Source organism: Lepisosteus oculatus, chromosome 13 (assembly GCF_040954835.1).
Source record: "Lepisosteus oculatus isolate fLepOcu1 chromosome 13, fLepOcu1.hap2, whole genome shotgun sequence".
In the NCBI taxonomy this organism is placed as follows: Eukaryota; Metazoa; Chordata; class Actinopteri; order Semionotiformes; family Lepisosteidae; genus Lepisosteus; species Lepisosteus oculatus.
The window spans coordinates 32,492,871-32,509,455 of NC_090708.1; the positions used below are offsets into that span (position 1 = coordinate 32,492,871).

At 36.0% G+C, this 16,585-nt stretch overlaps 1 protein-coding gene across 7 annotated transcripts in view; it reads left to right on the top strand.

The window, feature by feature from the left end:
* LOC102686692 (neural cell adhesion molecule 2) overlaps positions 1-16,585 on the top strand; it is a 791,770-nt gene that overhangs the window by 703,110 nt on the left and 72,075 nt on the right. For all 7 annotated transcript variants that reach the window (XM_015361840.2, XM_015361841.2, XM_015361843.2 and 4 more), the window contains exons 13-15: positions 1,816-1,935; positions 3,385-3,506; positions 7,022-7,199. In XM_015361840.2, the coding sequence (XP_015217326.2) occupies positions 1,816-1,935; positions 3,385-3,506; positions 7,022-7,199 (420 nt within the window). The remainder of the gene's footprint in view (positions 1-1,815; positions 1,936-3,384; positions 3,507-7,021; positions 7,200-16,585) is intronic.

Genomic DNA, 16,585 nt, shown 5'->3' on the forward strand with positions numbered 1-16,585 from the left:
TAAATACTTTGAGTTACTGAAACAGCCCATTAATAAAATTGTTGCAATTTTATTCTCGTTTAGAAGGGAGAATAAAAAATGAGATATAATGATGTGTTCCAGCTAAGACCTTTAAAGGTGCCCCCGTCGCGGAAGAATTTGACCTCGGAACGTTTACCCAGCGTAATATTGTATTTCAATGCACTTTGACAGATTGTCTTTTAATCAATTGTTGTCAGAATTTCCCCACCTCCAAACGAGAACAAAATTGCAACCATTTTATTAACTATTTGGAAGTATTAACTATTTAGTCATTCGGTGTTGCAGAGAGTGACAGACATTTGCAAGATAATGCAAGGGTATGAACTACATAAGTGTTTTACGCTGCACAGCCATGAGTTCTGTTGCAACAAGGAAAAAAAATATCTTAATTACGAAACAGGAGTAATTTTTTTATAAAAGATCAAATAAAAGCACACATGCACCAAGAAAAAAAAAATTCTGGTTACACAAAATGGATCAAAGATCCTGGACTCGCCCCCAGATATACCATCCACTATACTTACATCTAGAGTTAAGTGGGGTGCAATATATAAACTGGATATAATGAATACAGACACAAACTGAACAACAATATAAAGTTTATTTGCAAGAATAGTAATTACAAAAAAATACTTCCAAGATAAAGATTTTTTTCAGATGTTGTAACTGTTGATACAGTGGCGAATATAATTGAGATTCTACTTTTTATTGCCTAATATTGCGAGTCATACACAATCACAAGGATCAAAGGGTGATGTCACCACTGAAATAGCAGATGGAAGTAGAAATAGTGAATAAGAAGATGAGGGTTGTGAGAAATAGATTAAATATGAAAACAAGATTTGTGATGTTAAGAAAAAATCACTAATCTGATGTGTTTGATTTGATCTCCTTTCCCCCCTTCTTCCCTCCTTTGTTTTTCTTAAAAAATTCCATGAAGCTATATTCAGAGATATCCATACATCAATTGCAGCCATTCTTGCAGACTGCCTTCATCTAGATATAATTATTTATGGGTAATTAGCAGGCATTAGCTGTTCTCAGCAATTCATAATTTATTCAGATACACACACTCACAACGGGGCCAGTTTTCCATGAAACAATTAACCTCCCAGTATTTGGACTGTGCAGTGCTGTGCATTATATCATAATGTGCAGTAATCAACTGCAGTATTAAATAATAGATACATAAATATAATATACAAAGTTTAAGTATATACAGTAAGTACAGTATGATATTGTACTGTTTTAAAGCCACCACAGTACAGGATGTGTAAAATATTTTTTTATAAATGAAATCTAAAATGAAATGATCTGTTTCCTAATTATTTACTTAAGTTAGCATTGACAAATATAGATATGATATAATCTAATGATATTTTAATGCAGATGTGATCCAGAAAAAAAAACATTTAATTCTCAATGGCCTATAACAAGAAAGTACTTTTTATATAAGTGGCTCAGTAATCTTGCTGTAATCTTGCAGTAAACAGCCCTACTTAATTTTTGTATTTTAATTTAATATTTAACATAGTGTGATATATAAAATTAATAAAAATGTAAAATTAATATAAAAATTAAATTTTATTATGGGACAAAGATTGTCCCCATTGTGCAGGCTATTTGATAATCTGCAAATATTTGATTTAGCAATGTAGCAATGTAAATTTCATAGTTGACTGTGAGGCTGAATCAATGGAAAAAGAGAAGGCACTTGCATTTTACACACATTACCTATTGTAATACCTATCTTTTCCATCTCCTCACTTTTAATTTTTCTTTTCTGTTTTACAGCGATGGTCCTGCTGACCAATTTAGAGCCTAACACAACATATGAGGTCCGTGTGGCAGCTGTCAATGGAAAAGGCCAAGGAGAGTTCAGCCGCACTGAGAGTTTTCAGACCCTGGCCATCCGTAAGTGCACTCTTTACACATGCATCTACTTTTCATTGCATGCAAGAATACTAAATTCCCAAGGTCCTGTAAAATCACCTTGAATATATTGTAGATTTACTGAAGTTCTGTTATGTTGTATCCAAGGTTTAAATGATCAAAGAATTATGTGTTAAGGACATTTTGAATGAAATTTCTTCAGCTGTTTACAGAAAGACGTAACCAAACTGTAGTAAGTGTGCTGCAGTTTTAAAATTAACACTAAAAAATGAACATATTTGAATATAAAATTGAACACTAAAAATAATGTGAATATAAACCTAATATATATATATTTACTTGTATTCACACTGTAAGTCATCAATTGCTAATAGCGCATAAATTAAATGCTTTCCAGGGAGGAATAATGCAGTTGTGTTTTAAGATTCACTTTTTTCACTCTTCCCTTTAACCTCTTCATAAATGTAAAGATTTGAATTCAAGGCACAATTAATTAAATCTCTTTTCACCTTCTTTAATTGGTTTCCTTTCTAATAAAATAGTATATTTGTTTTATTTAGGATTCAGATATTGTTCTGTCACTGATCATTTTTAATAATATGTAATAAATCAAATTTAAGTATGTAATAGAGACTGCTGTAATGATCATTTTTTATATAATTTCCTATCCGACAGTAAGCTAGACAATGAAAGGCAGACAAAATCAGGCTTATCAATGATATTGGTTGGCTTTTATTGCACACTGCTTTATTTTATGTTATTCTTATTTTTAATCCATCATAAATTGATTTACCATTTTAATTTGAAATTAAAATAAAACATTGGATCCTTTAAAAATAAATTGTTTTGGGATTTGTTTTAATTAGGGAACAGTGACTGACTGGCTTCTTATTTATGTTCCATGTTCTACAGCAGGGCCGATAGAGACAGATAAACACTTTGTTAGATCAAATGCTTACATCTTGTGGTTTAATTATGATATTAGGAAATGACCTGATATAATAAATAGATCCGGGATCTAGATAAACTGTCAGGGGCAGTCAGTGTTTAAACTTGAGAGGCCATTGGAGTGATATAAAGAATACTGAATAGCCATACTTTAATTGCTGCAAGATAAAACAGCTTCTATATACAGATGAATTTTCCCATATTTCCAAATCAACAGGCACAAAAAGATCTCTAAAAAAAGTTCAGAAAAATCATAAATTCATGACTTCCAAAGAAACAGACATCACATCTTCAAACAGGTTTCAGATCAAAAGCCAAACTCTGTGCTTCTTAGCTTGTTTTTAGAATATTAGCTCATACCACTAACCATGTCAAAAGCCCTGACCTTCATGTTTCCCATGTTTTCTTCATGTTGAAGTACTGTGTGATCTGTATTCTTTGCTGATGTTCTTTTGATATTCAGTGATGTGAGAACACACTGCAGAGTCTCATGTTTTGGTTTCTGTTATGGCTCCCTATCAGGAGAACCTAGCCCCCCTTCAGTTCATGGGCAGAGAGGAGGAGGGAAGTCCTACAGGCTCAGCCTTATCAAGCAGGACGATGGAGGGACGCCCATCGTGGAGTATATTATCAAGTACAGGACTGTGAGTCTACTGCAGCTATGCTCCTCAAAATTCATTCATTTCTTAGATTTTTTTTGCTTCAATTGAAACCTATCAAAGCCTTTTAAACATTTCAGCATCCCTTTTGTACCTGACAGAATCCACTTTCTGAGCTTCAACAATATAAAAGGAACACATTAGATGAATAATTGCTTCACCCATACACTGATATAATGCAGAATTAGCTTTGCATGACTTGCTTTAAAAATACAATTGTTTATCTGACGTCTTTCTTAAAATAAGCTTTCATAGAAACACAATTGTAGTGTATATTTATTAACTAATTATTACATTTTGTGTATCGAGTCTGAAGATAAATCTTTTCAAAGTATTTAATAAATCTATTATGCATAGTAGGCACAAGTAATAAATCCTTCTTGAGGAGCCAAAGCACTTTCTTGTGTTACTACAACGATGAAAATTGCACCATGTCAGTAGCTTAAAAGAGAGAAATTAAGCCACAAAAACCATGAGAAAATAATGAAGATAGGAAGTGTATACAGAAGTTTTAAATGTATAGCCTCTAGTAAGTGTAACCTGTGTCTCAGTAATTCAATGTAGTGAAGTACCCACTACCACTACCAATGTAGTGGCTGTAATTCCACTGATCCTTGACCCAGTGGCACTCCTGACACTGAGGTTCATTGAAAACATGTTATTGTTGTAAGTACAGCAAAGTTAGCATGGTCATATCATTTAGAAACTTGCTAACTAATATAATACCATTTTATGATTCCTGCAGTGTTCAGTTTCAGCTGATTTCCACAAGATAAAATAGGTAAGTAAGAAATATCTAGATGTGTTTAAAACAAAAAATCAGGCTGAAATTTAAGATTAGGCACAATCAGGTCAGTCTGGTACAAGCTTGTCACTTGAGCTAGAATCCATCTTATCATTATTTAAAATAAAAAACAAGAAGTGAACCAAATAAACAGAACTACATATTGTTCTTGATTAGCTTCACCTTGGCAATGTGAGATAAACTCCAGGTCTCTCTCTGCACGATCCATCTTTATCTGTTAACCACATATACTGCTGGAGCCTTGCTCTGGGTTTATCTGCCATGTGAAGTCAAGCATGGTGTGTGTTATAAATACTCTAGCAGGGTAATGAAAGGGCATAGTTATTCCATATCTTGGGGTGCCATGCTGTGACCTTTTAGCTAATAACTTTTTTTTTTCCCTTCATGAAGTTGGTGAAGTCTCACCTTATTAAACATGACATGCTATTGGATCTGACGGAGTGCCATCACTCCCTTTGGTCCCTCTCTCCTTGCTTCACTGCAGTTCATTGACATTTCAATGGCCTTAATAAAATAAAAAAGAAAAGAATGGAAAATAAAGATAATCTTATCTCAGACTCTACAGCTACTGTAGCTTTTACAATGGCCAAGACTCACCATCCAAATAAGGAGAAATCCCCGGCTGTATTTAATTTGTAGAATGTGGAAAGGTTACAAATCAAGAAAGTTATCTGTATTCAAGTTACTTTACAAAAACTGATAGTGCTGTAAATATTCTTATATTGTATTGTGCTTTTTCTGCATGTGTGTTTGTTTAGTATGATGATTTTAAGTAATCTACAGATATAAATTAAGCATGCACTTGGAATCCAGTTACTGTCTTGTTTTATACTATACTATATTAACCAATACAAAACAGATTTAAATATGTTTACATTTATATTAACTACTTAATATAATATATTTAATAACTAACTTTTTATTTTCTCAACATTTAGTTCACAAGTATTCTTAAAAATATTCAACTGCACACATTTATATATTTATATATTTATTTCTAGATGAAATTTGTATTATTTTATGCATCAAAGGATAATTTATGCAGATATGCTTTAGGTCCATGCTAGATGGTGTCAAATAGGGAGGCCTTAATTAGGCATTTTTGAAAGTTCATCTGCAGCCCTGTTTTTCATGGATCTGAAAAATGGAAAATTGAGATGTTTCAGTCTAATCTATAAAGTGCCAAGTGACTGACAAGTGTGCAAGCTGTGATTTTCTGTCTAGTTTTTCAAAAGAACTCAGGTATTTTAAGTTTAAAAAATGAAAAGAATTCCAAGATTGAGTTTTTAAAGAATATCATTTTGGATCTTGGACAGGATCCAGAGAGCATAAATGTCTCTCACTTTTCCAAATGAAACACAAGACTTTTTAGTTTGGAAATATTTTTTTTTCTAGATTGAACTTAGAATGAAAGAAAATCTTCAGAGCAAACTCATCAGGCAGTATATAGTAAGAAATGGTTTTTAATGCCTTTTTGAAGTACATTTCCTTGCAAAAAATGTTCTTCCTTTTTCCATTTTCATGTTAATGTGCTACCAGTATAATATGGAACTGGGCACAGGTTTGCCTTTGAAGGTATAGCAATAAAATCCCTATTTTTTCCTTTGAGGTGGGCAATTGAATTGCTTCAGGACTGCTCACCTAAGGACTTGGTGTGATGCCGCTAATAGTAGTTTTGTATTTTCAGTATTAATGAACTACCTGGAGATTTTGAAGCTTATTGTGCCAGTTTTAAGTTGTGAAAACAATTAATATTGTAGTTATGAGGTTTGGTAAACTTAAAAATGAGATTAATGGTATAACAAATTTTAATATACTAAAACAGTGTTCAGTACATTAGAAGGAGTTACATTGGCTAACTTGACAACCATTTATGCCAAGATATGCTACAGTACATGACTTTATGAAATTGTTCAAGAAATCATTTTGATTTCACATGATAGACGTGATCTGATCAGGATATAGTTCATTCATCCCTTTATTGTAAGCTCCTTATGTTACTTTATGTTGAATGCACACCTGTCCATGAATTGTGATCTTTGAGAGAAAGTTGTAAGTTAGATGTTACAAATCATCCAATGTCATCCCACAAATGTTCAGTGGGACTCAAGTTTGGTGAATAGGGCATCCATGGCATAACTATTACATTATTATGTCACAAGAAAACCACTATTGCATAAGCAGCAAAAGGAAGTTCAATGTCCTACTGGACTCAAGATGTGCTCACTGGAAGTGCAGGAAATGAGATACAAGGACTTGATTAGTGTACCACCATACCGTCATATTCCCATCAATCACTACAACTTGATTCTGTCATGATCAAAAACCACTTGAAGCTCCCTATCAATTGATCTTTTAGACAGAAAATTGTGTATTGTTCCACATGTCTGCACCAGACTTGCTCAACTCTCCCAATTTATTAAAGAAGTGTTTTAGACCTTATTCAACAGTCATGGATATATAATCTCCAGTCATGAATGATCAATTAATCAAAATTATGCTAATAACATTTACTCAATATTCAAAAATTGTCTACTTGAATCTTCTAAAACCTTCTAAAAGCTATGATATGCACAATCATAAGGAGATAAGTTTTTTATTATTTTGGAAGTACACAAATGTGTTATGCAGAACAGATATATTTGCCAAATGGCCCAGACTGCATGCTACAACATTTCTTCTTTGTATCTTTTAGAGAGATCGAGAGGACTCATGGATGTTTAAGACAGTTCCCGGTGTCAGTGACCAAGTCCTTCTTCAGCATCTGCAGTGGAACACAGAATATGAGGTGGAGATCACAGCCAGGAACATGCAGGGCCTGTCAGAGCCCACATTTTATGAGTTCAAAATGCCCCAGAAGCAAGATATCACAGGTAGAGTCAAAATTCCTCTCATTACCTACAACTAATCATGATTTTTTTTAAATCACAGAGTTATTATTAGACCTTGTGCAATCGTAAAACCAACATTTTCATTAGATTTCTACAGTGTGAAATATTTGTAATTGAGATGCTCTTGCATAGAAATGTTCTGTGGCTATATCTTTAATCAAAACAATTTCAGTCATTTTTATGCCTTTGAAATGTGGATGTTTCACATGTTCATTTCATGTATTATTTATTTAATATCCACAAATCAAATATCAGTAAACTAGTTTGAAAAGGAATAAACTATTGAAGTGCTGGTAGATAAAACTTACAGTACTACCAGTGTGCACTAAGGCAGATTGATGGGAAAACTCTACAGACACACTTAGCTTCTTTACTTTCTAGTTCCTACAGTTTAGAGCTAGAACAGTGTCCAGGGCATTATCACCAAGGATTACTGATATACACACTGTAATGTCTTATTTGATTACAATGGCAATTGCTTGTACAAGGTATCATACAGACTATTTTTGCTGGTAAAAAATCCCATTTCTTTTGAGTTTCTATAAAGCAATTCCATGACTGTGATTTTTGATGTTAGTCACAATAGAGAGTAAAAGCAGAGCTTTGGTTAAGTGCAGGTCTTACTTAAATAGTTTCTTGTCAGTGAACACGACCATTATCTATTATTTACCCTCATTGTCATTGTCGTATAGAATGCATTCGCTGCTATGGAATTTGGATGATATAATAGACATATAGATTATATGTATGCATATGCATGCATAGAGTTGTTTGCAGTACAAAATTTCCTATCAGTACTGATTGGCAGTTTGCTTTCAATATCCTATTCACGCAGAGTGCGTTGGAGCTCACTTTCTAGCCATTGTCGTTCATTGCCAAGGACAGATAATGTCAGCAATTTTGAATAACTGTAACACTACTGCCAAACTGGTATTTTAAAGCACTATAATCCAATCACTGTCCCTGTGGCCATTTTTCAAATTGAAAATCCATCATCTGTTCCTACCACCCTTCCTGTGCTAAGGCAGAGGCATTTACACTAGAGATTACCCACTGGTACAGTTAAGCTTACGTAAATAACCCCGTGCTTGACTCGATCAGTAAAAAATATATATATACAGTATTTGGGCCAGTAAATTGAAATCAATTAAGGAGTAATATAATTAATTAGGTGTAAAATGAGGGAGAGAGGATTGTATGTGGACACTAACAAATTTGTAGGCTATTAATAAGGCTATTAGCGTGCATAACAAACTTAAATATTTTTTGTAACAGAAAAGACACGAGGACTTGTAAGGAAATTTCAAATATTCAATGAGAAGTTTTAAGATAATATTTAAAAAGGTTTTGAAAGACTTTGCTGTCTGTTTCTTAACATTTTGTACAAGGAAGATTAAAATGTAAAGAGATATACAAATAATCCCATATAATTAATAATAATACTTATTACTGTTCAGGGTAGAATCATATGCTGAAGACAAGTAGATATTACTGCTGCAATCTTTATAATTTATAATATTGTGTGATTACTTGAATCATAGTGATTAAGTAAAAGTAGATTAATATAAAAATCTCAAAAGTTTTTGAGAAGAATTTGCTTTTCTTGAATGAAAAACATTTTTTCCTGGATTTGGTTGCAATATTAGCTATGGAAGAAATTGAAACATTCTTCTTTAAACATTGCCCTGTGGTTAAAGAAACATTTTTCTTTAACCACAGGGCAAACAAAATAACTTTGTGCAACTTTAGTGTCTTATAAAGTTACATAGCTGAGGGACCATTTGCTGCAGTTACTTTGTACCTTTTAGAAAATGAGATATTCCTGTCTTTCAAAAGTAACTATTCCCAATCACTATGCTTTTATAATGTACAGATGTAGCCATTCAGTATGTGCGTTAAAACCTTGTAATGCATTACAGGGGCTGTGTTTTACTGTGACATATGATTCACTTGCCAAAGATGATCAATAGGTGGCACTTGTGGTGCATTAGATGTTAGTGAAATGATTGCTTCATTTAAAATCTCTACCGTGTATGTTTAAATCCACTTAATGTGGAATATTAATAATTAATTTTACTAACAGAGTAAACAGAGTTTTACTAACAGAGTTCATTTTAATGAACAGAGAAATGGGGCCTCATTTGGGAAAGCCCAGAACACTTAATTCTTTCTTATTATTAAGCCTCGCTGCTACACAGTGTATGGCTTTCATCACTTTAATTAACATATATGCCTTAGGTGTTGATCACTCAAACAATTGATTTGAACACATGAAAGTCAAATTCATTTGGAAAATAGACAAAACAATCTAATAATTCAACAATAAGATTTAAAAAAAAAGAAACTATCAGTAACAGAATACATGAGAAAGCATATTTTGTAAAAATAAGAAAAAAATATGAGGAAGAACACACTGTATGTGATAGGTTAGTAGGAAAGTTAATATACTTTATAAAAAAACTAGGATGTTTAAACCTTTTATATGAATACTTGCTGTCATTATTTCAGTAAAAAAATACTTTTTAGAATCCGCTAAATAGGGAATATAATATGAAATCGCATAGCTAATGAAATTAATAAGGATATTAATTTTAGGATTTAAGTTCGCGTTATGAAATATATTAGTAATATTAGTTACGATTTAGTTATATAAATATATTATATTTATATAGCTGGTAGTATTACCATATTCCACTTTCTTTGTAAGCATCTGCATCAATTTGACTCATTCACTTGTGATTACTTTGGAAACATTTTGACCTGTGCATATCAGCTACGTTTAAGAGCAGCACATTGGTAAACCTTTTTCTAAATATCGAACCTCTAGTACAACTTAAGCAATTTTTTGTAGTTTTATGATAAAGGCCAAAACATGTTTATGTGTAGTTCACAGTGTTGTAGTCTGTTGACTGATATACTTTGTCAAACAACATAAATTGTAAGTATGTGGGGGTATATCAGGTGCAACAGACACTGGTATAGCTTAAGTGTCTTTTTTATTTTCTAGTGGTTAACAACATTTGACTTTCCATTCAACACCCAGAGCACTTCATAAAAAAAACTCTAAAAGTTCTAAAAGACATACACAAACACACATTGGGTCACAAATACCCTATGGGAATCAGTCCTGGCTGTCCTGAAGAACTAACTTCCCTCATGCCCTCCCCCACCTTCATTCCTTCAAGTCCAATGTCAGTCTCCTCCCTGAGTCCAATCTGTCCCGCAAACCTTTCTTCTTCCAAAGGGTCCAAGTTCTGTCTTGGTGGGGGCTTTTTATGCCTTAACAGTGGCACCTAACTTGCAAGGGGATTGGGGTTGGAGTTGGGGGGAGGGGGTTGTGTGGCCAGCTGCCCAGGCTCATTCAGGATATGACTATATATAGATGGCCGGGTATAACAACACATCATTCCAGTGCATCCTGTCCTTAGACTCCTTCTCAATCATAGGTCCAGTCTAACCTGTTTGCACACCCCTGAATGGTGTGGTAATTACTCAGGGCTTATGTAAAAAGGGCCATTGATCAGGACAGAAAATGCTGAAGACTGCATCAATACTAGGATGCCACTGACTCATCAATGCAGCTTAACATCAATACAGCCCATGACAGCTGGTGCCCAAATACCCATTGTTTTCACTCTGTGACATAACATGTCAATTAATATCTCAGAAACATTAATATATTTTAGCATCTGGTTGCCTAGAGGGAATATTAGCCCTTTTCCCTGTAAAACACAAGAGGAGTTAATGGATTCTCCTGCAGGGCCTGGAGCTGATGCCCTCTTGCTGTATCTTTGGCTTCCTCTGTTTTCCTTGTCTTCATTCACTTGCCTGGGGGGCACATGTAGGTAAATTAATCCCAAATGATAAGATCCAAGTCCACCGATCAAAGCCTGATAGCAGTAACATGATAATTTAGGCATACAGTTGTAAGAAAACCGGCTCAGGGACGCCAAATATGTAATCATTCATAGCCGTCCAGGGACGCCAAATATGTAACGTTGCCATAATGTAATGTGCTCTCTGAAGGCACCAGTTCTGTAGGGTTTGGGCATTTACTGAGACAATTATTAATTGTAGCAGTAAATCACAAAGTTGATTCTTTTGATGGCTTTAGAATCCAACCATGTGACATAACTCAAACAACGCACACACACAGGTACTAATACACGAGGATACATTTATTAATACATAGAATATGCATGTAAACCTAACAGATCTTATCGAGAGGGTTATCAGAATACAAAAGGTATATTCGGTCAGTTACAAAGTGTTACACATATCAAAGTTTGTGCCAGGAGAAAAGATGACTGTGGGTCCCAGCAAGTCAGGAAGAGGACTGGTTCGTTCCTGATGAAGAGCTAGTTCTGAATAGTGATTCAGCTGTCCACAGTTCCGACCTGTTCACGAGGCCTGCTGCTGGTTACTCTCTGGCAACCTCCACTCTAGACTCTTAGAACAAAGGAAAGTTCTGGCACTTGGACACACTGGCCATTCCGTGGTTGTCCGGGCTGAGTCTCAGGATGGTCAGGAGGCACGCTGCGAGAATGTCCTGCCCTTGGGAGCCTTCTGCTCCTGGGCCGTCCTGCCCTGGAATTCTCCTTTTAATTCCCTTTAGAACAGTCCACAGAATCCTCTCCAGAATCTTACTGAATCTTACTGAATCCCCCTGAATCTCACAGGCTCTCTGTGTTGCCTGTTTTTACCTGGAGGAACTTCAGCTCATTGATTGGCTGAAAGTTCCATGGGCATCAGAGTCCCACGTGGGTTACTCGGCCCTACCAGTCCCTGATTGGTTGATCAAGGTGAGATATGAATCATTTACTCCTGACACCTAGGCCATATGTCCATCTGGCACTCCCTAGACAGATAGGCGCCAATGGATGACCATTGATCATGATAGCCAGGCTTAGCTAAGTGCATCCCCCTTTGGGAGCTTGTTTCTTATCAAAGGAAAACATCTTAAATCAGCCTGCATGAATAGTTGCTCTGTGGCTGCACCACAGAGATGAACAGAGAAATGGGGCCTCATTTGGGAAAGCCCAGAACACTTAATTCTTTCTTATTATTAAGCCTCGCCGCTACACAGTGTATGGCTTTCATCACTTTAATTAACATATATGCCTTAGGTGTTGATCACTCAAACAATTGATTTGAACACATGAAAGTCAAATTCATTTGGAAAATAGACAAAACAATCTAATAATTCAACAATTAGATTTTAAAAAAAGAAACTATCAGTAACAGAATACATGAGAAAGCATATTTTGTAAAAATAAATCAGAAAAAAATATGAGGAAGAACACACTGTATGTGATAGGTTAGTAGGATAAAAGTAAAGATAATGTGACGCCAAGGGGGTGTTGGTGCCACCAGGGCACACACAGACATGTCTACCACCTTCTTTCCATACACTCTCATCCAAAAGTGGTAGTAATCATGGCTCCCTTGTTGGGGCATCAGGGATAGGTGGTGTCACATACTTAGAGATCTCTGGACTCTTGGCTCATGGATTCTCGGGCCCAGAGTCTCTATCTCACTCACACCACTGTCCTTCGCAAATTTCCTCTGAGATTGTTAACTATGATGCCTTGCATTTCTGAGCTCTTCTCTCATGGATTCTCAGGATTGAAGAACTTCACCTTCCATTCTAGCCCTCCAGTCAGTCCCTACCGGGAAGATGTATCTGGGTCCCTCACTTGGCCGAGCCCTTTGCTTCCATTTTCCTGGGCTAAACAAACTTCACCCTCCAATGACATGGGACTGCTATGATTCTCCCTGCTCCTAGCCACCTAGTCACTATACCTGGAGCCTCCTGCTCCCTCACTCATCTAGAACTTTCTGCTTCCTTCTCAATTTCCTCATGTGGTTCTACTGGTCCTCATGACAGCCTGTCCCAGCCTACCAAGGTCCACTTCCAACTATTAACACCACCTCCCAATGCCAGCAGGCTGGGACTCACACACTAGCTACATCTCAAGCCTCTATATAGCACCTTACATTCATGCCAAGACTCACACTTTTCCCTAATTAAAATCCACATACCACACACACAACCTCTCTGGTGCCTCACTCTCATGTCCCATGTTGTGTACACTTCTGTAGCTACCAGTACACCTTCTCCCGTACCTAGCTCCCAGTACTGACTCATTCACTGCTGGTACACCTTCTCCTGTGCCTGACCACTACTGTGCTTCTCCCATTTGCCAGTACATTTTGCACTAATGACCAAGAACCATTGTGCCTCACTACACTTTGCAACATCAGTGGGGACTTCTCTTCATTGCCACTGCATGCTCACCAACAGAGGTCTGCAATAAGATGGACTATGCTCCCTCCCCCAAATACCCCATATTGCCAGGGGTAGGGTTCCTCTAATGCTGCCAACACTCTAATCATAGTCATACACATTAGCCCTAGCTCACATTACACTAGACTCACAAACCTTTCACATAGCGGACTCAAGGGCAGTCATTTTCTCTCCCATTTTAAACAGGTTGCTGTCTCTTTAAATCGAAATCTTAGTCTGCTCAACTCTTTCCCTTACAATTAAACATGTACTACTAATTGATGTTTAATTTTAAGAGCCCTATTTTTCCCTCTCAGTCTCCTCCGAAATTGACACTCTTCTTGGTCCCTTTGATATTCCTACACTGTTCTATTCCACAGTGTCTTCTGAGACTGGCTCTCATGCTCTTCCTCTTATTGTGGTTTAGCTGCAGCCACTAGACTGTTTCCTTTTTCTCACTACTAAGGCAGATGCGCTTTCTTAACAGCTCCCGCATGAGAAGCATCTCACATTAGTTTGTGTGTCATTTCGACAAGGCTTTCTCAATGGGACACCTGAACTTACATAAATCCTCCCTAGCCTGTGGCTAGCTCAAGAGTGAGGTCTTGCTTGCTCTCCTCTGGTGGGAAGTAGCCTGCCTATTCAAGTACTCCACCTACAGCTGAGTCTCATTAGCTCTCAACACAGCTCTGCTGAGACTGCCGAGGCAATGTGCTACTCTCTCAATGAGGCTCAGCTTCTTAAAAGCACCACACCTGGAATGGCATTACAATGTTTTAAATGAAAAATATATATTAGCATTTAAATAATTACAATTATTGGTTATTAATTAAAACAGCAATTAATAGTTTTAAGCAAAGTGTCTTACACAAAGTAGACAAATTACAAAAAACCTTGCCTCTTCACATGTTTCTACACAATACAAGTATATCAATAATGTTAGGACTAATGCTATTATTGTATATGCTAGAACTATTATTACCCATCTTACTTTTATATGTTGATAGTCAGGATAAAAGTGGGGAATTAAAAGAGTTCCATTGTGGGTGGGGGTGAGGTACTCGATAAAATTCAAGCATTATGTTTCCTCTTGCAAACTGCACAATCAATGGAAAATGTGTTCTAAAGGCAATAAAACAAAAGAACTAAACTTTCAACTTAAGGAAAGTAAGTTTTTAACACTCAGTACATAAGGACATTTGTGTCTACCACCACAAAGTATATCACAGATAAGGAAGAATCAAAGGGGAGCATCAAAGGGAGAAAAAAACATTATATCTTTCGTATTAAGGTTTTGAAACTGTAAACAGATCGGTGCTGCCATGAAAGCAGCAGAAAGCATTAGCAGGAATACTACAATTCAACCAAGATGGGTTGAATGTTTTCCTTAAGAGGGGAATTATTTTGAAAAATAGGTGTAAGTGTAAATCACACTTGTAATATAGAGCAGTATTTCATTTCTGAATTAATATCATATATAAATACTTTATATAGTAATACTTAAATGGAAAAATGCCATTTCTCTTTGAGGTCTCCTTTGCAACTCTTCTGTTCTCTGACAATGCTTAAGATCATTCTGTAACTATTTCAAGGATTTGTCTGTATTTGTCTATAACAAACTGTCAAAGCTTTTGTTATTTTTTTAATCATTGCCCCGCAGGCGAATCTCTTGCACCCCAAAATAAAGGGTATATATGGTATTTTAGACACATGCTTGATTCTTCAAAATGAAAAAGAAAGAAATGGCTGCCAGGGTGTTATCTGATGAAAGAAACAGGTGTATGGTACTTAAATAACTGTTGCAGTGTGGGGGAATATAATGTTATATTTTTCAGTACTTCACTACTTGCTGTTTAAAAGATCATTAAAGTAAATAATAATAATAATAATAATAAACTTTATTTTATATAGCGCCTTTAAAGGTGGCTTCTCAAAGCGCTTTACAGGATGACAATAACAATAAATAAGAAGACTACAACAATAAATAAGAAAATTTCACAGGACAGGACACAATTAAAATTACAACAATACAACAATAACAATAGAGGAGACCGTGGAAGATGGTATTAAGAAGAGCAGAGGGGTGAAGAATGGAACCAGTTAAGCAAAGGCTTTTCTGAAAAGGAGGGTTTTGAGTCTGGATTTGAAGGAGTTTAGAGAAGGTGACTCTCTATTATCCTTGGGCAAAGAGTTCCAGAGCTTGGGGGCATAGCAGGAGAAGGCCCTGTCACCCATACAATGTAGACGGGCTTGGGGGACAGTAAGGAGGGCAGAATTTGAAGAGCGGAGGTTGCGAGGTGGGGAGTAGGGCGATAAAAGTTCAGACAGGTATTGAGGTGCCAAGCCATGTAAAGCCTTGTAGGTGAGCATGAGGATTTTAAAGTCTACGCGGAATTTGACCGGAAGCCAGTGCAAGGACTCCAGGATAGGAGTAATGTGAACACTTGCACTAGACCTGGTCAGGATTCTGGCTGCTGAATTTTGGACATACTGCAGCTTGTTCAGAGTAGATTTAGATACCCCAGGGAGCAGAGCATTGCAGTAGTCAATTCGAGAGAATACAAATATGTTGATCAGCTTTTCAGCCACAGTTAATGATAGCATAGGGCATAAAATAGCATAAATCCCCCATATGTGACTAAAGTGATAGCATGACAGTTGTCTTTAGAGAAGCATAGATTTCATTATCTTGTATGTGTGCCCCAGGCACTTTGCCATTTCTAAAATATCAGTTTTATCAAACCACTTGTGTTAAGCATTCATGGTTATTTCTGAATAGCTGAATGCTGATATATTTTAAATGTATTAATGTCATTGTAGTGCACTGTGTGTACCACAATTTTATACACTTGTTTGTGTGTGTTAAATTGCAGACTCCTACATTTGTATAATGTGTGTAAAGGAATGTCTTAAGTGTCATTGAACCTTGTTAATCAATTGCCATTTATGTATTTTCTTTAATTCCCTTCTCCCCCTCCTTCCTCATTTTTCAATTCCCCTGCCTTGTGTTTCTGCTGTTTCCCTCAAAACAATTCTGCTTTCCAATCTTGTCTTCATGCATAATGCATTGCCTTTTCCCATA